This window comes from Seriola aureovittata, chromosome 4 (assembly GCF_021018895.1).
Source record: "Seriola aureovittata isolate HTS-2021-v1 ecotype China chromosome 4, ASM2101889v1, whole genome shotgun sequence".
NCBI lineage: Eukaryota > Metazoa > Chordata > Actinopteri > Carangiformes > Carangidae > Seriola > Seriola aureovittata.
Window position 1 is genome coordinate 14,890,658 of NC_079367.1, and position 24,242 is coordinate 14,914,899.

Genomic DNA, 24,242 nt, shown 5'->3' on the forward strand with positions numbered 1-24,242 from the left:
GTCATTAGTTCTGCAGGTAAATTTTCATAAAGCACAGCATTGGACAAATGTATTTTTTTGCCTGATGATGATGCAAAAGAAAAAGCCAGGGGATCACCAAAGTTATTTCACTCCATCCTGATAGGAACATGGCAAAATTTGCCAAATTTCATGGCAATCCAATTGATAGTCGAGATATTTCTTCTTCTTTTTTTTTTTTTTAATTGTCAACTTCGTGGTGGCACTAGAGGTAAAGTCAGGGAATCACCACAGTCAGGAGGCTTCACCCCAGTGTGGATCATTAATTTCACAGCCATTCATCCAATAGTTGTTGAGATATTTCAGTCTGGACCAAAGTGGTGGACAGACAGACAGACTGACATAGGTTGACAAGGGATACAGAATAGTAAGTGCACATTTTGATAGGCTGCAAAAAGAAAAAAAAATATGGAGACTGTCAGTGATGCAAAATGGCAATGGCCCTTAGAAAAGGTAGAAACATCAAAAGCATGTGAGTAAGCACAATTTCTTTCACTTACCTCACATAGATACAGGGGGTGGATGGAATAAGAGCTACACAAGTACAATGTGATAGAATAAAATATATTTGTGAATGTAGTATTTATGGGTAAAGGTCAGTTTTATTGCGACTGAATCGAAGGGAATGTGTTATGGCTGCAGTCTGAAGTACTGTTGTATTGGATGGCACTATTTTGTACAGCTGTTGCTTTTATTATCATCTAAACCCTGTGCATTCATCAGGTCCTGATACACAATTGTGCCTCAGCACACACAAACACCATTTATCACGGTTGCTACAAGTACAGACTATAGATGGGAGAGAGAAAAATAAATAAAATGAAGAATTAGTGGCAGGTTTTCCATTTTTAAAGCCAGCTCCCCACACAAACACACACAACACACAAACTCCAGAGTTGTGACCTAATGCAATCCTGAAAACATAACAACCATGACACATACAGGCATATGAAACCCATAAGTGACATTACTATTAAAAGGTAAGGTTTACTTATGGGTTTCATGTACAAAGAGTGTCTCAGTGTATTGCAAAAACAAATGGGTTGATTTGCTAAAACCTAACACTACGCTTAACTCGCAACTCATCAATAAATATTTCTGTGGGAAATGATAGGGGGCATTATGTCATCAGACAAAGTGATTTATCCCTGCTGTTAGTTTTCAAAAACGCTGCTTAAAATAGGTACCTGATTTTCTTCACAGACACAGAGGACCAGACTACTGTCTTACATTTCAGCTGCTCTGAATAAACAGACTCTGTGCTTGTCAAAAGTTACTGTAGCACGGCTCGTATAAGTGAGAGGATGTGGTGCTTAGTTCTGCTTGGGTGCCGCACAGTTTGAGTGGCTGAAATATTCAAGACTTGAATGCATCAGCACCCCTGCAGTCTACTGACAGCGTGTACATGTCTGAACCAAATTTAGACTTCAGCACAGGGTTTCCCTCCTAAAGGAAGTAAGATATTCAGGGAAAGATGACAACTGTTGTCTGACTGCTGGAAAACAGAGAAAAGACTCTTCCTTTAAAAATGGCGGATGAACATTTTACACAAAACTGCCAAGTTTTCTATACTTTCAGTCTTTCTTTGTGAGCAAGGCTTCAAACAGAAGGAATGAGGACAAGAAACCAAATTTATCCTCTTCAGTCCATTGAAGTGAGACCGTTTTATTTGGATTCCAGTCAAGTAGCAGCCTGGAGCTGTGAGACAAAAACACATTGATGGTTCTCACACAGCTGCCTTGCTTTCACATTCCTTACAGCCCAACCAACAAAGTAAGACTTTAATCTAACAGCTCTAAGCCTGTCTGCGATCACTTCCTTCTCGGGTGAATGCTTTAGTTCACAGCTTCAACTGCACATGTCACCGTGTTTTTCAGGTGGACTGAAATCAAAAAGAGGTCCATTCTGCCAGGCACACTATACTGGGAAAAGTGCATTATCAAAGCAGCGCAAAGTGTCATTTTCCATAACCACTCTTTACAGTGACTCAACAGTCTGCATGTGTGTAGAACTGATGGAGCCTGTTGGAAAAGTGACCAAACCAAGAAGAAAGGCAAACTGAAAAGCAAAGTATTGTAGCAGCCCTCTATCTAATACTTTGACATATTCTATAACTGCTTATTGAAGAGAGATGTATTTTGTGAAATCCAAGAAGTATGTAATTGCAAATGCTGATATGAATGGATATAGCAACTAACGTTTTTCTTATTTCTTTATCTTATTATTTTTGTTGAATGATCGACCAATTGTCGATAATAATAATTTCCCAGAACCCTTTATGAGATATCCAAATAGTTTATTTGTCCACTAGCAGTGCAAAACCCAGAGATATTCAGTTTACTGTATTTTAGGAAAGGAAAGCTAGCAAATTTCCACACTAGGGAATTTTTGTTTGAAAAATTACATTAGTAATTAATCAATTTAAAATCAAGTAAATGTAATTTTAGTGGGAGTGGGACACCTTGGTGACCTAAAAGTTTAAGGTGCTGACCATGAACCACAACATCTATGGTTCAAATCTGGCCAAGGACATTTGTTTCATGGTATTCCCCATCTCTCCCTCTCATGTTCAACTCCATACTAGAGGTATAAAATGCCTCACAACCACTTTAAAAAAGGGAAATAAAGAAAGTGGCTTCAGGGCATGTTTTAAAATAAAAAATAATTTTTAAGAGCACTGCTGTGGCATCTGTAGTTAAACTCACTCAAAAATGAGGGGGCTCAAGAGTTCAAATCATATATTTTGAAAAATAAAATGTTTTAAATGTTGCGTATCTAATAGTGTCAGACACTTTTTTGCACATACTGATATGAATAATTTATTAATTCACATTTTACAGCCCACAATGAAATATCCATCCCACACGATTAATTAAAAAGGACCATTCAACTAAAAATCCTTCCACCTGTGAAAAAGAATTATGCATCACACAGTCTCTTCACACTTTCACAGAGTTTCTCTTCAAGAGTTATCAATATAATTTTTTAAAATCTAGTCTTATCTGTACTTTTGGTCTCCATTCCCTTGTTGGCAGAAGAGCACCCAACCACCAGCCCTCCATCTGTCCCACTGCTAGATACAAGTTCAGTAGTTCATGTTGGCCAAATTTGTTCCTGTCCCAGAACTGGACCAACTGAAAGTTCTCCTGCTCAGGGGCCTCCAGGCTCCTCCTATCACTGAGCTCAGTCTCCTGGGGCTCCCAAGCTAGATCAATCCTGCTCCTTCAGAGATTTCACCGGGCCTGGCTTTCAGTGAAAAGCGTAGAGGAGGAGGAGAATGGTGCAGACGCCGATCACTGTGCCAAGGATGAGGGAGTCCCGTCTCTTCCGCAGGTTGATTCGCTGGATGAGATTGTTAATAGTTGGGAAACGGTCTAGGGAAGTCAAAAGTTAAGGAAGATCATAAATATTTAAATAACTGAATTTTTAATAGGATTGGAAATAAAATAAGAAAAACAGCTTTGTTTACATTTGCCTTTTTGGCATCTAAATCCATCAAACAATTCTTTAGCAAAAGGGAACAGTGTGATTTGACAAAAGTAGCACTGCCAGCTGTTACGTCCTGGTGAATCTTGATAGGAAAGAACCACTTTCATCATAGAAAAGCAATATGTGAGCACTGATTTCTCTAGGGATAATAATAATTTCATGCCAGGAACATTTCAGCTTTCAATCTATTGTATGCTTCTTTCCATTTGGTTCCCAACACAAAACCATGCACATACACAGCAGAAAGGATACTGGCCAGTGTATTGACCCTGCTCTGTATGGATTTTAGCATGCCCCTTTGGGAGGTCATGTTCTCCTTGGTCGCCATGGCAATACTAAAGAGACAGAGCGAAATGCGTTAAGGAGTTACAACACCGCATGTGGTTGCAGTCATTAGTACAGACAACATATGATTGGAAATTCAATTCCAGCAGGGGATGTTTTTGGAGAAGTGAGGATCCAGTTTAAAGGCTCAGAGGTGGTTAGAGGTCAACAGAATCAATTTAAATATACCTTTGGGAAAAAAATAGATAAACAAATAAATAAGACAATGTCTTATCATCTAAATTCAAAACCAATAAACAATTTTTCCAATGTTTCCACTCCCATCACAACATGTGCCATACTCAAGAGCATCTAGGTTAAATCATATCAAAAATCTAATTTTTTGATGCTGGAAAAAATATCTGCTGATATTTGATTAACAATTAACTTTGTTATGCATTGAGTCACTGCCATTAGTTGCATCTCACACCACGACTATTATTAAGCGTTCAATCGAACATTTAACCTGCTGAAAGTTAAATGTGTTGTCACGTATTCGATAACCATCTAATAAACATTCCTGCATACTCAACATTATAGGATGAATATGGAACTGTGAAACATAGTTTTCCCATTTCAATTTTCTCCTGTAATGATTAAAAATGAGTATTGAAAGTCTGTGTCTGTAGGTAAGTCCATGCTATGAGGAGGGGAATCATTCTGGGCTGAAACATTAGTCATCCTATCACATTCTCCTTTAGCTTTATGTTGGTGCCTACAGTGTGTGTGTGAGCTGCCAGGGCTTGAAGACGGAAGGTATAGAATTGCTTTGAGATTGAACCTCTCTTGTCCTCAAAATTGGGCCTCAGCAACTCTCCGAGCAGGAAAGTGCAGCTGGGCAGTTGGCTGGAAAAGTTTCAGCCTCTATGTTTGCCTTCTCTGGCATCTGTTACACACAATAATCAATAACAGCTCAAGAGCCTTTCGAGCCCTTCACTTCTACAGAGGGACCAGAGCATTTGAGTTGTTGGAAATTAGCTCTAAAGACTTTCACACATACTGAAATTATCCAGGCCTTCAGAGGTTTTACATACATCATGATTGTAGCCCAACCGATTGTGGATTTTTGAGTCTGATACAGATATTGATATTTGGTAGTTTTAAAAAAAATCTGATAATGATATATTGGCTGATAATAATTTCTTTTAACATAAACACATCCTTTAAACAATATCTTGATATGGCTCCCTGAGATTTTTTATTTTGAAATAACTTTGGTCAAGACACATATGTAAATGCTCTCTGGTGGATAACATGTCTCTAAATTATCCCAAACCTAGTTTAGCAATTCTGTTCTGACATTTCTTGTTGCTTATCGGCTGACACATATATAGATATTGATATATCTGCAATAAGCTAAGCTTGGCCCGGCTGGTGGCTCAAAAAATGTGTTCATTATTACACTGTCAAAAAAAATAATAAGTAATTAAATTATTCTAAAGTGCCTTTTTAACACAGTAACTGTTTATGCAACCTTTGTTAGGACATTAGATAATTTACTAAATACAAAACAGTAAAAATCAACGCCACTTCAACTACAAGGTAAAAATACTGACCTAAGTACAGTGTTAACATGCTCAACAAATAGTAGGTACAACTGTTTTTTTTCTTCACTGCAAACAGCATTATGCAACTCTTGAACAGCAGGGTGACAACCAGTACTGGCCACAGGGGACAAACTCCTCCCATCCCAGAGTGACAGAGCCCCATAAGAGACAGGGCAAAACAAAGTAAATGAAATCATCATGGTTGTTTACTCTTTTGGCTGGTACATGACCATCAGGCCTTGCAGTGTGTAAGTTTGAGTGTGTGGAGGGTGGGGTGTGTGGGTGAGGTCATGGCATCTCCCGTGGGTGGAGGCTGCTGAGGGGACAGTCCGCAGTCTTGGCCTGGATCAGTGTTTTGGGGATCATGTTCTCCTCAGTCAGGAAGAAACATTTTGCTGACTCCAGCAACCTCAACAAGCCTTTATCTCAATGTTAACCAGCTCATGAGAATCAGAGCTGGGGGATAAAGATTCCCTTCAGACACTGTATATGGTCAGTCAGTGATCACTGAGAAAAGAACTTGAGGAAAGGTCTGAGGTCGTCAAGTAGCCTGTTGAATGGGAGTTAGTTTACGTCAATTTTAATCACATAAACTACAGAGACGACAGAGAGGATCAAAAGGGGAGGAAAAAAAAAAAAAAAGTCACACAGCATCGTCAATCACTTCAGTGATAAAATCCACCAGTAAGACCCCTACTCAAACCCCTTCTCAGGGAACCATTGTTTACAAGGACTGGAAATGGAAAAGGCAATGAGTGGGAGAGGAACAACGGAGGACAGTGGGGAAAAAAAACTCAAATGATCCTAAGCAACATATTTGTAATTTGTGTAGACCTGAAGGGAGAAAGAGGAGTAGTGACAGATGGATTATACCCACAAATCAGGGAAGTGGGAAGTCATCTAGCATTGAGCAAGTCCTGTTCATTTTATGCACAGATTATATTAAGTGACCAGCAATTGGCAAACTTCCAAGCCTTTGATACACATGAAACTCTCCCAGTTGAATCATCAGTACAGTCAGCAATGGCACTGAAAAGTTAATTAATAAAAATACAAGGTCCAAAACAATATACCCAAAAACATTGGTGAACAAGTCAACCAGAGCACAACAGTAAAGTCGTGAATATATTTGGCAGTAAACTGATTCACTTTTAGATTGTGGATTAATTCTAGATTAATTCAGCGTCTGTTAATATTTTTAATTTGCTACAGTTCTGATTAGCAACTCGTCATTTCTAGAACAACGGCTGCTGAGCCTCATGGATACAGTAGTATTTAGAGACATTTGCTAAACCGAACTGTCACAAAGAGATAATTTTACTGAAATTCATTTAAGACACTTATCATCATCAGCCATAACACAATATTATGGTTAAATTGTCGAGAAGTCACCTGTGGAGTCACCTACAAAGGGGTACTGAATATGTCTTTTTTTTTTTAATCATCAGGAGAATGTGTTGTACAGTTTGATATATACAGGCTCAAGAAACACAACATTTTACTTTCTTATATTACTGTCCTCAAATGGGGCTAAGGAGACAAAACCATTTCTGTTCAGTTTATTAATTTCCTCACCCAGGGTTTCTACCATATAGTAGCTGCTGATGGATTTTTTCTACAGGTCCCCAGGGCTAGTTCAACAAGAGCTGCCAGTCTTGACATATCTAGGCCATGTTAAGATCCATACTGAGGTTATATACTGAGGGTTGAGTCGGGGTCAGCAGGTAGATAAGACAATGAACAAGGGGCTGAGGGCTGTCAAATACAAATAAATGTCTTCTGATGTGTGCAAGACAAAAAAAACAGGTCTTACCTTATTGTGTCATCCATCAGTCGGTCCGAACTATAGACAATGAGAGGTTGGTGGGGAGGAGAGAGAAAGAGAAAGAGACTGGTTAGTTACTGATATGAGGCAGTGTGGCAAAAACATGGAATGGTAATAAACAACTGACTTGGAGGCAGTTATCAGCATCAGTTTCAGATAGGCAGTGATCAATACAGAAATAAATGGCCCAGAATTCTGATCATGTAACTTGGTGAAACTGAGCCGGACACAGAAGGGAATTTAATTATGTTGTTTGGGACTGGAATTCCTTTTTTTCTTGGCATATCAATCTTATCAACTCCCACGCAGTGACAAACCAACCAGTCTGGCAGACCACAGGGCAACATCATTTGAATCTTCCCACCATCATAAGTGTGGTCAAATCTCTGTGTGTACGTGCTACTTGGTCCTGTGTTGCTTGTATTCTTTGCATAATACAAAGAAGAAAAAGTATTAATTGTAACAATGTTGTGTGGATGATTCAACAAGCAGGACTAGATGTTAAAATATGGTGATTTTTGGAAGCATTTTATTCGGAGCAGTTTCTTTGTAGTTTTTTATCAGAACGATTCATGTCCAAGTACAAGGGAAAAAAGTTTTTGTTAAACTTCTGCACGAAACAACGTGACTGTTTAGTAATTTGTTTAGTTCGTATCCTGCTCATGGCTGACCCGGGACTAAGTAGACCCAGAGAGGATTTCACCTCAGAGAACCTAGAGCTTAATCTTCTGCCTAACTATCAAAGAGGGAGTGTCAGATGTTTGCTTCTGTCCAACAGAGAATACTGGAAGGGAAATACAAATACACACACACCAGTAACACCAGTTTTGTGTCTCAGGTTGCTCATAAACAACAATGCTCTCAGCGGTTTATTCCCTAATTGGAATCAATTTGGATAATGTTCCAGAGAAGTCAAGTAAACCAAACAAACAAAACTGCAGGGATTGTATTTCACAGTTCAACTTCCATTCAATAGCTCCACATTCTCATTATCACGCTCAATATGTAGTTTATGTTAAGCTCTTAGTGTTCTGTAAGCAACGTAAGGTACAGGAAGAGAGAGAGAGGCTTTTTTTTTAAAGATTCCTACCCTAAATTGATTTACACCAAACCATCGCCAAGCCACAAACATTTCTAACCTTTAACCAAATCTTTTCTTTATACCTTAACCTGACCATCTCAAAGCTAATGAGAGAAGACCTGTGTATTTCTAATATCATGCCTAAACCCAACTATCTGGTTTGGTGGTGAATCATAGTGCAAATGCTCGCAATTTCAAAATCATAATTTTGTGGATAGTTCCTGAGTAGCATCTCACTGCATAGGGAAGTTCTTTCACCACTAGACAACAATTGGGACAAAGCAAAGCTGTGTCTGCATGTGCTCCCTTATCCCTCAACTCCCTTTTTCTGGTTTTCTCAATTGGAGACGGATGTCAAAGTTAAGCTGCAACTATTCCATTAAATACAGTAACATCTTGTGCATTTCTGCAGACGATCACAATCACAAATGCTGATTGTAACAGTAATGGGGTGACCCCTCTGCAATGATGCAGCTGTTTTCTTTTTAAGTGAGGGAAATACATACTATGAGGCCCTGCATATGCACATGCATTGTTGGCAAGTATGTGTATGCATGCCAACATTTTTTTTGGCAGATGCTGCAGCCCTCAAAAATGATTCATTCAAGGAAGACTCAATAATCTCAAAGGACAAGTTGATTATTATAGAGGGAGCACTGCAAGGCTCAAAAAGCAAAGTGCTAAAAAGCAAAATGCAGCAGGATATGGATGAGGGTAGATATCAAGCATAGTTAAAAGAAAGATATTCATATCAGTGTATTTACATGAGGTTTAATACTGCACAAACATAGAGCAATGGTGATTAAAAGTTGCATGTATTACACAGAAATATTACACATATTACTGTCTATGGGTGTCTGTGGAGTGCCTGGTGGGCTGTTGGGAACAATGCAGGTTGTACGGTCTGACACCAGCAGGAAGAAAAGTCCAGGGCTATCGCTCCTTTGAACACTGCAGGTGGAGCAGCCGGTTACTGAAGGAGCTGCCCATTGCTGCCAGAGTCTCAGGCAGGGGGTGGGAGACTACAAAACTACAAAACTAAGGAATATCATCGAGAGGTTCTAGCTAAATTTGACTGTGTCCCTTGTACAGGTTATTTATGTGGTCAATTATTAACCAACTGATCTCTCAGAGGACAGACCAATTTGTGGTTTATATATTCATGTAATCACTTTGAGATGGGTCCTCCTAATGACTTTTAATGTTAAGGTCTTCCTCTCTGCAGGTGCACCAAACAGAACTGACCTCAAACAGTAAAAATGGATGAATTTAATTGCTGTATTTCATTGCCCAATATTTACCTCATCTCAACCTTATTAGTTCAGTCTAAATTTTCACTTTTGTGGATGCCCTACACATATTCATTGAATTCCTTCCTGCAGGTGAATTTCATTTTGGTCTGCATTTAAAAGAGCTACCAAAGGATTCCAGGAAAGGTAGGAGAGATAGGAGAGATGCTAACAAAAATGGAGAGCTACTTATACCATGACAAGTGAGAGACTGTAGACACTGCAAGGGACACTGCACAGTCACGATGTGGGCTGGAGAGCCTTCTGTTCTTAGATCATAGCTCCATACACAAGCACCAAACCACGATTTGGCAGTCGTTTGTTATATATCCTTTGTTTTTGTCATACTGAAACTGAATCTTACAGGAATCAAATCATTTTGTGAAATGGTTAACTGGCACAAAATTCAGATTGAAGGCCGGCAGTCAAATTTGTCACAAATGGAAAATAGATTGTGGGAGCAGATGGGTGCAGCAAAGAATACTGTAAGTACCAGTTGTGCGCAGTGGGAGTAGGGCCATGCTGAAGAAAAGAAAGAAAAAAAAAAAAAAGCAACAACCTCCATTCTTCAATCTAAAAACAACTCCGTCATTTTAAAAATATTACAACTCCTACTACTCATTTGATTATTAGGCACATAAGATCTCACAAAGGCAGTTTGTCTGAAATAGAAAATAGACAACTTAAATAGAATGTGGTTAGGCAAAAGCCAGACAGTCGGTCTTAAATGATGAAAGAAAAAAAACATCATGGTGGACAGACAAACGACTGACAGAGAAAACTAAACCTTTAAACTGCCGACAGTGTTCACCCTATAAATCATGAGCTGAGGAGCAAAAGAGAGAGTGGCTGTGAGCTGAGGTGAGAATTGATTCATGTAGTTTTTATATGCAGGGATGAGATGGGGGGGGGGGGGGATTTATGTTTTGTTCCCTCCGTCATGAAGCCGGAGCAGCAGTGGGGAGGTTGATTGTGCCATCACGTTCTATGTATATATGTATATGTAGCCCTCTGTGGCTTCAGCTTTGAGTGGGTTCATTCCGTTCCCCCTGGTCAGTGGCGTTTTGCTGCAGTCATTAAATTGCTCATTAACTCCAAGCTAATTGCCTTTCCCAGTGTGATGAATAAACCCACCCTGCCCACGTGCTTCTCTGCACTCTCTTGCTATTCACACACACATGTACATAGACTCAGACAGGCTGTTTACTGCTCCTATGCATGTGTCCACTTTCTGTTTGAATTCAAAACTACTTCAGTCAGTGGTAAAAAAAAAAAAATGTTGTCTACATTGGCAGTGTTAAGCAGGTAGCACTCAAAGTGACGAATAACTTCTTTGTTTTCTGTCGACTCATCAATTATTAGACTATTTAAGTGGTATTCTGAAAGAAAATAATTTATAGTAACCTTCTGAGAGTAATGCTCTGTCAGGTTGGCTTTTAGAGCAATATGAGGGAACTAATAAAATCAGCCAGGTAAACTGAAACATTAATTACTTTGCCAAGAAAACAGTCTCAGAAATCTTGGCAACAGTTGCAGAAAGCAAACTGCATCAGCAACAGAGTAAAAAGGTGTCACAAATCAAACCTCAGAGATGATTCAAAATCCACTTATGCTTACTCATTACACCTTACACATTGTGAGATTCATGGAGCTGATCTTTATAGTAAAGTTGCCAACCTTCAAGGAAAAATTAATATATTTAAAACCAAGCATAAGAAAGAGGACCCTGACCCTAGAGATGCTAAACAGGTACTTTGGTGTTTGGAATCTGAAATAACTAGTAAACTGGAATTCCTCTATTTTGGACACACAACATTTTGAAAGAAGAAATGTAAACGCTTGAAATGATTATATCACCTGCCACTTTGATCCTGATTACACTGACCACAATTTTGTGCCAGTGTTAATACACAATTTATAGTAGTTACAATCAGATAATCAAAAACCAGGAGTAACAGGAAAACAAATGTAAATATGAAGATATTGTTTATGTTGTGTTAATATCTCCCTGTTAGATCAAATAGCATGTGTTGTCAGTAACATGAGCTACCCAACTCTTCCTCCATTTTGTTTTGGACAGTTGAGCTGGTACGGCCAGCGTACATCCTGCGACTGGACAGCAGAGAAAAAATTGTGGTGATGTAGATCACTTTGCTGCTCAGAGCTGAACACTGTTCAAATGGGAGGCTCTTAGGCAAACAAAACACCAAGCAACCAGAGTTCAATCAACGCACAGCTGAGAGCAGCATAACACTTCAACCCACTGGAAGCATTAAAAAAAAAAAAAAAAAAAAAAAAGAAAAAAGGCATCTCTCTTTACATCATAGCAATAAATAGTACACAATCTTAATCTTGATAATGTCCTCACAGAAAAATGCACTTCAATATATAATAACAAACTGCCAAATATAAGCTAGGCAGTAAATATGGTTAATGCACTCAGCAAAAGTTGTACCATTTAAGTACAGACATTTTTGCAAGCAGACTTACATGTATTTTGATGTTTCAGACTGACATGCATGTTGAATACATTTCCAAATGAACCTCTAAACTTTCTGAACGGATTCTGAAAGCTTTGGTCAGCCAGAGAGCACAGGGCAGCATTTTACCCTCAATCCTCAGAGCTCTCCTCCACTGATTACATTAGCATATCAGTGAACTGCCAGCTCAGATTAAACTTTGTAAGATGGGCAACAGGCCAAGCAGAGCAAAATCAGGGGAAAAGAAAAGAAAAGAAAAGAAAAGAAAAGAAAAGAAAAGAAAAGAAAAGAAAAGAAAAGAAAAGAAAAGAAAAGAAAAGAAAAGAAAGAGGATGTGGCTGATAAATAGTTTGTTTAAAATGGCTGGACCGCAACAGCAAAGCCCAAAAGGAGTTTCTTTTAGAAGGAGCACTTGTGCTCCTAAGTTGAAAGCCACCCACCCTTCTACATGAACTGCCACTCAGTACTTGCCAAAGATGGTTTGTGAGGAAAGAAGCGCCGAACACCACTGTACAACCACCAATGAACTAACAGTGTGTAGAGAGCACACAAACCGACAACAGCCAACTTTACTTTAGGCCTGACATCAAGTTACTGACAGAATAAACATTAATTAGTGACAGCTGATATGACGATGTTTGTCATTTTAACCACTGAAAGCGACTCTCAGCCACACAGCTCTGCTAACGATTATTAGCGTTGGAGCTTAGTGAACCTGTGTATCTTTCTAATCTTGTTTCTCTTCTCTGTCATTTTCTCTTATTTCTCTTCTCTCCTTCTCGTCAGGCACATAAACCATAGACATTCAACCGGATCGGGTGTGTGCATGAACTGCAATCACAGACATTCAACACCCATTAAATTTCTGTTGTTCACTCTGTGAAATAATGACACTGAAGAAATCCTTTGTAGCACTCACTGGAAAAAAAATTATTTGTATAAAATGTTGTATTTATGTAGCCATGAAGTGGCCTGACTTGATATACCTTACTTTTTGAAAATACACACGCAGACGAGAAATGTTTAAAACAATGGCTATGACATAAAACATAACTGCAAGCAGGTCTAATGTGCTCCAACCATCGTCATACAATTAGGAGGCATAAGCCTAAAGACCTGAATTTTTAGGTAAGTTTTGAACTAGGATTTGCTGTTGATGGCAAATAAACACAGAAAGCAAACACATGCTATCAAATTTCATGCAAATGTATGCCAATGTGAAATTTAAATTTCCCTAACTTCACTGTGTCAAAAAAAATCCTGTTTGACAAGATGTCCTTATCAGTCTGACCACAACCATTAGCACTGGTCCAGCAAGAACTTTTAATGGATCTGCCCCTTCCTGCTTCTAGTTTATTCATGAACACTAAGTTTTATGGCCTAAAGAGATGGAAAAATAGATACAGTGCATTCAGACAGTGTTCCTCCCCCTTCAATTTTTTCACATTTTATGTTGCAGTCTTATGCTCAAATTTAAAAAACATTTCTTCCCCTCATCAATCTACACTCAATGCCCCATGATGACAAAATAAAAACAGAATTTTAGAAATTTCAGCAAATGTATTAAAAAGGAAAAACTGAAATATCACACTGATGTAAGTATTCAGACCCTTTACTATGACACTCGAAATTTAGCTCAGGCACCACCCATTTCATCTTTGAGATGTTTCTACACCTGGATTGGAGTCCTCCTTTTGGTAAATTCACTGGACTGGACATGATTGGAAAGGCAGCACCTGTCTATATATAGTCTCACAGCTGACAATGCATGAGAAACAACATTTGTGGTAGATCTAATAACTAAACAGTGTCAAGTTAGTTTGCAAACACTATTACAAACTCTTGCTAAAGTATTAATTGCCACTCATTTTTGTAGTTGTATCCTGAAACAACAGCTTTCAAAATCAATATGTAGGTAGGTCTGACTTATGTGGAACCACACAAGTTTCATCTCTACCAGCAAAAACTAGAGAGGAGGCCATCTTAAAAATGAATCTTGGCATATCAGTCTTATTAGGTTCTGTTGAGAATGAACGCAGGCTGGCAAGCTTTCCACTCCACCACAGTCATTTGTAGATTAACTGGCAGGGACTTCTTGTTTTTTCATTTGTTTGAAAGTGATTAGTCTTACCTGATCAGTTTTGCAATGCTGGTACACCCACTTGCCAATATATTATAGACTCAAACGCAGAGTCACTACACTGCTTATGCAAACGTGTACTGATCATACATTACATTATCTACCCTAAAACCATTGTAGAGACAGAAAATGTCATTCCTCGTGTAGGCTCACTGGCCTGAGGTAAAAAGCCAAGGGCACAAAGCAGCTTTTTAATCACAAGCTGAGCTGCAAAATGACAACTCCACAGCCGCCTCTCAGTAACATGGTGTGAATGTTAAATTAAAAAAAACATCTCAGAAATCTTTTCTAGATCCAATCAGATCATACAAGGTCACATAAGGGGACATCTCATTATTCAAAATACTTGTCCTTAAAACTGCCTTTTAAAAAGAGAGTCAATCACTGATAGCTAAAGATAAAGAGCATTTTAACTTAGATCTCTCATCTTTATCGAGTATCCATGCTCTGTCTTAAGTGAGACTTCAGACCATTGCTCTGACCACTAACACATTTTAGCCCTTTTCTCTTTAGGCCCTCTTTCCTGTTTTATGGCTCTAATAGGATCAATCAAGCGTAACATGATCCTCATCTCCAATCGCCTCATCCTTTCCATCTTTGTCAGTGGTTGTGGGGAAGCCCTATAATATGGGTTGTGGTTTAATAAGATAATTTCATTATCAATATCCTGATCAATTGTGCTGGATTGGCACAAGAGCTTAACTGCTGGGAATGCAGATGGCTGCATCAAGGCGGAGGAGGATCAACTCAATGAATCACCAGCAGCAACTGTTCTCATTTTACATTCACATTATTTTATCATCAGAATCCAAAAGATAGATCCTTAACAAGGTTAGGTCACCCTTCATTCAAATGAACATGTTAATGCAATTGTAATTATTTCAGGATAAATTTTCAGCTATAAATTTAAAAACCAAATGGAAGATCGCTCAACTGCTCAGCACTAAAAAACAAAAGTGTCTCTCTTGTCTTGAGAGGCAGCTACATGTGTGCTGCAAAGACCTTATGAATACATACTGTAAATGTGCACAGCCTTTTAGGAAAGTGGATTTATGATGAAATGACCCAGCCCATAGTCATGCTGCCGCCCACCTCTTTGTCAGCCTTCTTTGTGTTACTATTCTTTTTTTTTTTTTTTTTTAAACTAAACTTGATTAAAAAATCTGCTGATCCAGACAAATGACTTCAGCAAAAATGTTTTTTATGATAATTAGAAAATCAAAGTGTACATGGTGAAAGACGGGGGAAGTAATGTAAAGTAATTTAAATGCAGATCATTATTTCCTTTTACATATAGCACAGAAACTTTGGCAAAACAGTTTCTGGAAACAATGCAACATCACAAACCTCATTGTATTATTGTATTTTACAGGTATTCATGTTGTTGAGTTCACTCCCTATTTATGAATCACTCTTCAAATCCCTTTTCATTTGATAAATCTAGAGACAAACATTAGCCATGTCGTGTCAGGGAAGGTAAAGTCTGTTTTTAAATGACTTAAGAAGCCTGTGATGGGAAATAACTGGGGCATTATTAATTTGAGCAGCTGAAACAGGAAACAAACATTTACCCTGAGAGAGAATCAATCAGACTGCTTTAAATTCACCAGCAATATTCAAATTATCAGATGGAATTATCTATATTAGGCAATGTTAAAAGCTCCTCTGTGGTTTGTTATGTTTGCTTTGTGTGTGTGTGTGTGTGTGTGTGTGTGTGTGTGTGTACGGTGTGTGTGTGTGTGTGTGTCCTGCTGACATCCAATTTTACTTTCAACACAGGGTGCCTCTACACACAGGTACACACATACAGATTTCACAGACTTCACTACCTCATGCTGTTCTGCAGTGCTTGAGAGTCAGCCAAATGATAGAAGGACACTAATTAGGTTGCTGGCAGATCGTAGTTTGACCTACTGTGTCAGTATGAAAAGTATGCCTAACTTTTTGCAGCTTTAAGATGCAAAGTTATGTAATACAATAGAAAATTTGTTTTTGTAAGAAATTAAAGTACAAATGAATGTGCTGCACCGTCAAGATGATTTACCCCAGTGTGGATATGCTAAAGTGAATTATCAAGTTGGATTGTTGGTAACTTTAAATTCTTCAAATATAGCAAAGAAAGGTGCTGGAAACTTACTTTCTCAAGTGCTCATGCTCCTTTAGAAACATCTCTGTTCTTCTGTTGTTAACCCCGGAGCCACTCTTATATGTCCTGAAAAAAGGCACGCAGATGCATTAGTAAAAACAACACGGTCACAAATTAAAGACATTGATGTAACATTTGTCTTTAAGGTGATGTGAAATTGACATATATATATCTAACTAGCTCACCACAGCAACTTCTTCTTTACCATTCCTTGCAGTAATTAATCTGATCCACAGACAAGAAGCACTAATGTAACTGCTGTGTAGACCAGTTTTTATCAAATAGCACTCAGCGTCAATGCCACTGCAATTCCTGTACCTGCTTTCCAGTAAAAGCCTTCTTGTGGTTCACCAGTGGAAAGCTTTCAATATGAAACAGCAGCAGCAGGAAATATTCAGTTTGCATTAGCAATAACTCAACACAGCAAAGCTTCTTTCTAGTCATCTGTATGACCGCCACAACTTGGAAGGGCAGAAACGGTGATCCCGCTGCCGAGCAGGGCCTCTATATAGCGAGCCAGCCTGGTTCTCCCCTGCCATGTAGCAGCAATGGAAATGCCTTAAAATCACAGCTCGGCATGCCGCGAATCCAGCTAGGAATGCCATACTGGGCTGGGCCTGATCTCCTCCTCTCCTTCAATTGTCAACAAGCTGTGTTCGGCTTTACCCCCCCCACCTACCTCTTATTTCCTCCATCCAACCATCTACCCACCAACTCACCATCTACCCACTTCAACTGAAGAATTTTAACAGCCATAAATAATAAATATGGAGAGCAGCAGGGCAGAACCACTGAATCATGTAAGATCCATTGGATTCTACATGTCTCAGTCAAATTTCCTTTCAAGAGTCCATACCAATAGAAAGTTTGCAAATGGGCACCTCATTAAAAACTCGTTCAGAGTTTAGAATGGTTAATATTGATTTCATAAGCCTTATCTATGTAAGAGACCACTGACTGAATCCACATATTGACAGCACCATACAATCTCAGGTTAATAAAAGAACAGAAACGAAGCAGTGTGCTCACTTACTGAGCTATTTGGTAGCAAAGCAGTTAAAGTTAATGGATGGCTTGTTATACCACTCACAGAGCGATCACATCACATCACATCACATCACTCTGTTTTGCTTCATACAGCTCTAGCTATCAGCATCCATGAACAGCTGACTCCCAGTTCTCTCCTGGGTTTCTGGTCATTTAACAGCCCCACCCTATTGTTGGGTGAGAACAAGAGAAAGAGCAGGGGAGGAGGGGGAACTGTGTAACATAAGAGTCTGCATACACATATACCATAAACATCCTACCCCACCCAGCTAACTGTAAGCAGTCCAGGAGCAAATGTGCCTACTTCATCCCCAGTGCACCATTCAAAGCCATTGAATGGAAATACTATATTCCGTGCACACACAGCACACTCCACAGTGGCTGCCTTGAATGTGGGCTGGCTGTCCCACCAGCAGGGCTGATGCCTTGGTGGGGCTAGAATTGCCTGTACTGACAGCCAGCTTCATCACTCCAGCAAGGCTTTTTAAAAGGGCACCAATGTAAATCACAGGCTGGCTGTCATTTTTGTTGCTGACATTTAAAATCAAAGCAGGAGCAGAGGGAGCATTAGGTCTGAGCTCAGCTCTGCTCCATGCTGTGGTTATGAATGGCACAGCTGCACACAAGAAATGTGTGTGTGTGTGTGTGTGTGTGTGTGTGTGTGTGTTTTGCCAACAGATTCTGTGAGCAATCTGGAAGATATCGGTACAGTGTTTGATCAAATGTGGTATTCCTCATTGAGTTGCTTGCATAATGAGAAGGTGTGCACTATTTCTTTTAATTAGTATGGATTTTTTATGTGTGGATTGTAAACAACCCTGATACACATAAAAACCTACAGTGAACAGTGTCCTGGCCCGGTCTACTCCATGCCCAAGATTTCTACTGCCCTCTACCTGACAAAAGGGACAAAGGCTCAGATGCAGCAGATACATCCATTACATTATCAATCTTTCCAAACATGGTGTAGGTCTACAGATTTTGGAACAAACTGACCATAATATTTTATTTTGCAAACTCAACTTATTCTGTACTACATTATACTAAAAACTGTTCTGCTGCTTTTATGATGGAAGTTCTAAACTACACAGCTATAACCAAGAACTGACCTATGTCCAAGTTTAGTTTGATAAAATCATAGTTAAAATATTGGGCCCCCTTCTTCTTTGATTACAGGAAAATAATTTTGAGTTTTCATTTTTATCACAGCAACTTTTTACTGTTGTGAGTAAACAGTACTGAACCTGGATGTCTATTAGTGATGCCAAGTATGCTCATGGTTTTGTTATTTCTCAAAAGTTGCATTACAGCAAAGAATATGAGTAAATATAATAATGTAGCCTTTCAGCTGACCAGGATACGGCTGCTTTCAGATGTTATCAATTCCTATCTCATCTTTCCCATGCCCCACCAGCGAGGGTCAGCGAGGGAGGTTAAGTGCATATTGCTTTTCAAAAGAAATTGTCTCATGTAAAGCATGGCTTGACATATTTACACTGTGCCATAACAGCAACTGTTGCAATTCCCCTACCTGTGAGCTCAGATGGTTCCCCCATTAGCAGCCCCACGGCACATTAGTCATCGTTAGGCTGAGCACCAGGTCAACAACACTGGCTCATTTTTATGCATTAGATTCATCAGCACTGAGCCTATTAGTAGGGTCTGTGGCACTCCTTAGCAATGTGATTTAATGAGAAGATTGAGTGAACTGCTGCATGTAGTGCTGACCTCATGGGATGATCCTAACTAACTGAGCAGATATACAGTTAAAATTTGATTGCCTATGTGCAGCGTGTCTTCCAATTATCATTATATCATAATGGTTTTGGGGCGCGTTGATACAAGTAGGTTTAAAATACGTTAACATAAAGAATATAATTATTTGTAATATAATCAATAATGCACTATCACAACAAACAATGGTACTTTCTTCATTTACACATAAAGAATGAAAGCTTTTGAGTGGAACAGTGGTGTGCTTCTCCTCAACTTAATCTTCTGCAAATAAACTCCAAAACAATCATCCCTTAACCTTAGTAATTCATTACTATAATATTAATAATAATATTAATAATGATAATATGTGCATGTCAGTCTATGGTAGTATATTAATTTTGAATTTTACAAGTAAAAACCAATGAGAATTAAAGACATCAAATCATTAGGTAATAGGAGGAGTGATAACAATCATGAAACAAACATGCCAGGGGCTTTGCACTGTTTTTAATGTTGCATTATGAGAGCTTAATCAGTTATGATTTAACTGTAACTGTGAGGCCTACGGAACACTTATGCCTGTATGAGGCAGCCGCAGACTATCAACATATTAGATGGATGGAGGGGGATCAATAGGAATCCTGCAGTGCTCCCCGTATGCTCAGTGCTGTGTCTTATAGATCAATAAGCCATTACAAAAAAAAAAAAAAAAAAAAACGACAAGAGTCATGGTCTGGGGGAGCCTCTATCTCATTTCAATACACTGACTCACAACTGAGCCAATCTGAGGAGAGGACACACTTTCTCAATACAAGGCCAAAGTGGCCATGAATCTTCTTAGGGTTTAATGGCCGACATTTTTCAAGACCATGCCAAGAAGATGTCAAGGTTCAACTATCCCTCTAAGGAATAAGCTCTACAACATAGGAGCACTATGAATAATGCCTGACAGTTTATATTTCTCCACAGGCACTAAGATCAAACACAAGCAATGCATCTCATGACAGTGTTATTAGTTTTATATGTACAACCATGTACAGTTTTCATGTGAGTAAGACAATAAGAGACACTGACCACCCATTTACTGTACCTTCACCAGTAAATACACCTAATGAGTTAACAATAGTACTGTGCAATAGAATTGCATTTAAAGTGTGAAGAATAAACCCTGCAGACACAAATGTGACACATGATGGTGTGACCAGGTACTCACTCAATGTCTTTTCTGACGGACCCTAGCAGGTCTTCCCTCTCCCGAATGGCCAAGAAGTTGCCTTTGGTTTTGTGGAATTCATGTGTGTAATCCTGAGAGGAAAACAAAAGTGAAAATGAAGAAGAAACCGTTAACACCAAGAGGATGAATCACACTGAGTCTATGCGCTTCATAAAATAGTTGCTGTGTTCTTCAGTGAATTTAATATAGTAAATTCACAGTGATTTTATAGAAAACAAAAAGTGTGAAAACATTACATAAAGAGTATTGAAAATACATGGGCAAGACAGATTTGAGGAATTTGAGAGCAATATAGAGGCAAACCTGAAGGATGTCTCTGTGTCTCTGAAGTGTATGCATGAGTGCAGCATTGAGAGAAGCTGTTCCTGGAGCATTGGTGTACTCGGCCATCTTGTCATTCACTGCAGTCAACTGACAGAGATGGAAAGTGAATGGATGGACGCATGGATGGAGAAGACATCAGGGAAACCAGTAGATCAGCAGATGTAAAACACACACACACACACACACACACACACACACACACACACACACACACACACACACACACACACACACACACACACACACACAGGAACCTAATACAGCATTGTGTATATGTGAAACAAGATAACACTGTGTGTTATCGTATTTGCAATATGCACCAAGTTTGGATGCTCCACATAAGGATGTACACTTTACATCACAGGGATGTCTTTCATGCCAAACAGCTAAATGATGAAGCACATTATAGATACAAATGCATTTATAACCTTTTGTTGTCAAAACTACAGAATATTATTATTAGAATGTAGCTGTTGTTTTTGACTTACATCTCTCTTATTTGTGACATTAACTTTAGAAAAAAGATACTGTACCATTTATTCTACTCTCCTGTTTAGATCTCTTTCAGCTGCCCCAGGAGCAATGAATAGTGTTTTTTTGGACTTTTGATTTGAACTGAATTAAATACATGTAAGTATTCAAGGGTCCAATGCAAACCACATAAAGAAGTGGAGTCTGCAGTGTGCTTTTTCTTGATGAAAGACAAGAGCCTCAGCATAAATCCAGTGCTGTTCTTATTACAGTGTTTTTGCTGGCCTTTCACGGGCCACTGGCCCATGACAATTTACTTACTTTGGCCAGCAGCTGTTCAATCTCCACTGACATGGTGTCAAACATCCTGTCCTGAGTAGAGTTGTTTAGCAGGGGGGTGGTGTCTGACCTTGAGGAGTAAAAACAAAGAAAAGAGAACAATTCAGATCTGAAAAGATGCTTGTGTGAAGAATCTTGGACACTTGGGTTCAAATGGTGTAAACTATGTGAAACATCATTCACAAGAGTTAAGTGCAAATGAAAATAAATGTTGTATTAGAAATGACTCAAAATGAACTTTATTTAGTACTGTTCATTTAAAATGTTTTATTAACAACATCCACATAGCAACTCAAATAGGCATGACCTCATACATTCCTCTGGGAGAATATACACCACTCCCTCCATAGATATGTGCATAGATTAAATTACAAGGGTAGATATGGTTTTCTAGTGACTGGGTAGAGAATGCCCTATGCAAGGATGCATCAGTAGAAATGTTCACTGGTTGTTTGCGTGACCACTTGGAAAAAAATAATATTCTATCTACAGATGACTGCTGCTATTCAAATTACGGGTGTGCTAGAGCTCAAAATTTTATCCACGAGTAGTGCTTTCATTACCTAAATAAACAAAAGTGTACTGATAGTTTTATAATAATAGGATCTCCATGGGAAAGTTTCCCTTCAACTGGCTCACTCATAGGATTATAGCTGGTGAACAACCCCCTTGTACTTCGTATGGACTCAATGTATTGTTCACAGACACTTCCTTCCTGCACACAACACTTTCCTGTGCTGGCAAGCTTTCTCCCACATATCCAGGCCCTCTGACCACACACTTGAGCTACATTTGCACCTGGGATAATATCTTTTGTCTGATTGTAACCAGAGAATCTTTGCCTCACTACTTTTAAAGATCTCTTGGCCTATATGACTGAGCATCTATACAGACTTGTGCCTTAAACTGTTGTAAACTCTGCAGGTGTGACAGAAGACTTGATCTTACGTGTCTCCTCGGCGTCCATCCCTGGAGCTGCTGTAGCTAGTGCACAATTTACTGAAGGAGACCAACTTCAGGTCAAGTTCATTCTCCAGCTGTCTAGCCTGCTTTCGCAGATCTGTATAACAGACACACACATCCAGACAAAACATAACACTAAGTGGTGGAAAGTAACTAAATACATTTACTTTACTTAGATAATTGTACTCTACTTGAGTATTTTAATTTTATTCTACTCCATGAAATGTCATTGGAAAATATTGAACTTTTTACTCCTCTACCTTTATTTGGTAACTGTAGTTACTAATTACTTTACAGATGATGATTTAAAAAAAAAACAATAATGATGATGACGGTAAAATACAAGGCATGGTATACAGTAAATGATACCACCTGACAGTATATATAAAATGTTACTTCTTCGCCATTGGAAGAGCCAGACTGTTATTGTTGATTGGTTAAAATTAATGACAGACGTTCACTATTTTGAATATTTAATTGCAATCGCCAATAATTACCAATAGAGGTTTTATCAAGTTTGGTCTCATGTTTTACTATATGTAAAAAAAAAAAAAAAAAAAAAAAAGAAACCTAACAGAATGGATGTATTCCTACTTTTTTATCCCATTACGTTGTATTTATGTGGCATTTTATACTTTTATACAATTACCGCAAAGCTATTACAACAAAGCTTATTAACTTATAACACTGGAGGGAGAGTCACTTATTGAACCGCACATCAACCGAGGGAAAAATGTAGAAAACGGTTTCTGCTCATTGATATCTAATCCTGGCACAAAATACTCTCCATGTACCGAGTTGATAAACTCGTCAAGAGAGGCGACACAGATTTGACAGCTTAAAGAACAACGTTAATTTACATGGCGATGTGTTAGCCACCGTTAGCTTGTAGCCAGCCGTTATAGAGACGTATGTGTTTAAACCATAAATGTATGAGCCAAAAACGCCGGCAGACACAATGGCAGACTGATTGTCGACATTATGACTGCCGTCGTAGATGTTGTTGTAAAGACTACGCAATGTAAATCGACTCAAATTGTGCTCCCTTACCTTCCCAGTAGTTGCTGCTTCCTATTCCTGCCATCTTTGTTGTTCTGCGACGTCACCGGGTTTCGCTGTGGGTCACGTGTCAGTAGAAGACGCTGTACTTCAAAAAAAAAAAAAAAAAAAAAGAAAGAAAAATAAAAAAGAAGAGTTTTTATCGCCCTCAGCTGAGCCTCTCAGGCAGCACACTACCCAAGCTCCACATGCTCCAGTACCAAAGGGATGGAAGTGAGTATTTCCTACATAATTAAGTTGCTGATTATTCCAGATAAATGTCTCCAAGCCCTGCTGCCATGGTTTTCATCGTTTTGTGGTTGAACTCAAGCAGCAGGGAAAGTTAAATAAAGATGTTGAGTTTCAATATCATAAACATGTAATTTAATTTAAACTTTAAAATGAAAGTCAGTGAATGAACTTCAGTTGAATTATTGGACTCCTGTGGCTTGCACAGAATTACACATTTTTTATTTTGATTTGATTAACTTTATGATTCCAAAGGGAACCTGATTTGCAGAATAGGCACATACAAAGAACAAGAGTAAAAGAAAGATTCACATAATATAGACACAACCCTACACAGCATTATCCTGTAGTGAAAGTGAAAAAGATTCAGTGTGACAAATCAATGTTTGCATAAATTAAGCACAAAAATATACATCATATTCTCTGCAATGCAGCATTTAGTTCTGCTGGGAATGCAAGAACTTTATGTGATTCACTTTTGCCAGAGAGTGTACACCTTCCCCCCCAGTGCTACAACTCATG

The 24,242-nt window shown here is 38.7% G+C and overlaps 1 protein-coding gene across 1 annotated transcript; it reads right to left on the reverse strand.

Moving 5' to 3' along the window:
* Window positions 1-600: 600 nt before the first annotated feature.
* On the reverse strand, window positions 601-23,535 carry gosr1 (golgi SNAP receptor complex member 1). The gene is made up of 9 exons (XM_056373989.1): window positions 23,484-23,535; window positions 22,419-22,530; window positions 21,453-21,540; window positions 20,640-20,747; window positions 20,316-20,407; window positions 16,331-16,405; window positions 7,192-7,221; window positions 3,760-3,842; window positions 601-3,392 (listed from the first exon to the last, which is right to left on the reverse strand). The coding sequence occupies exons 1-9, from the start codon at window positions 23,515-23,517 to the stop codon at window positions 3,268-3,270; spliced, it is 747 nt and encodes a 248-aa protein (XP_056229964.1). The 5' UTR covers window positions 23,518-23,535; the 3' UTR covers window positions 601-3,267.
* Window positions 23,536-24,242: the final 707 nt, after the last annotated feature.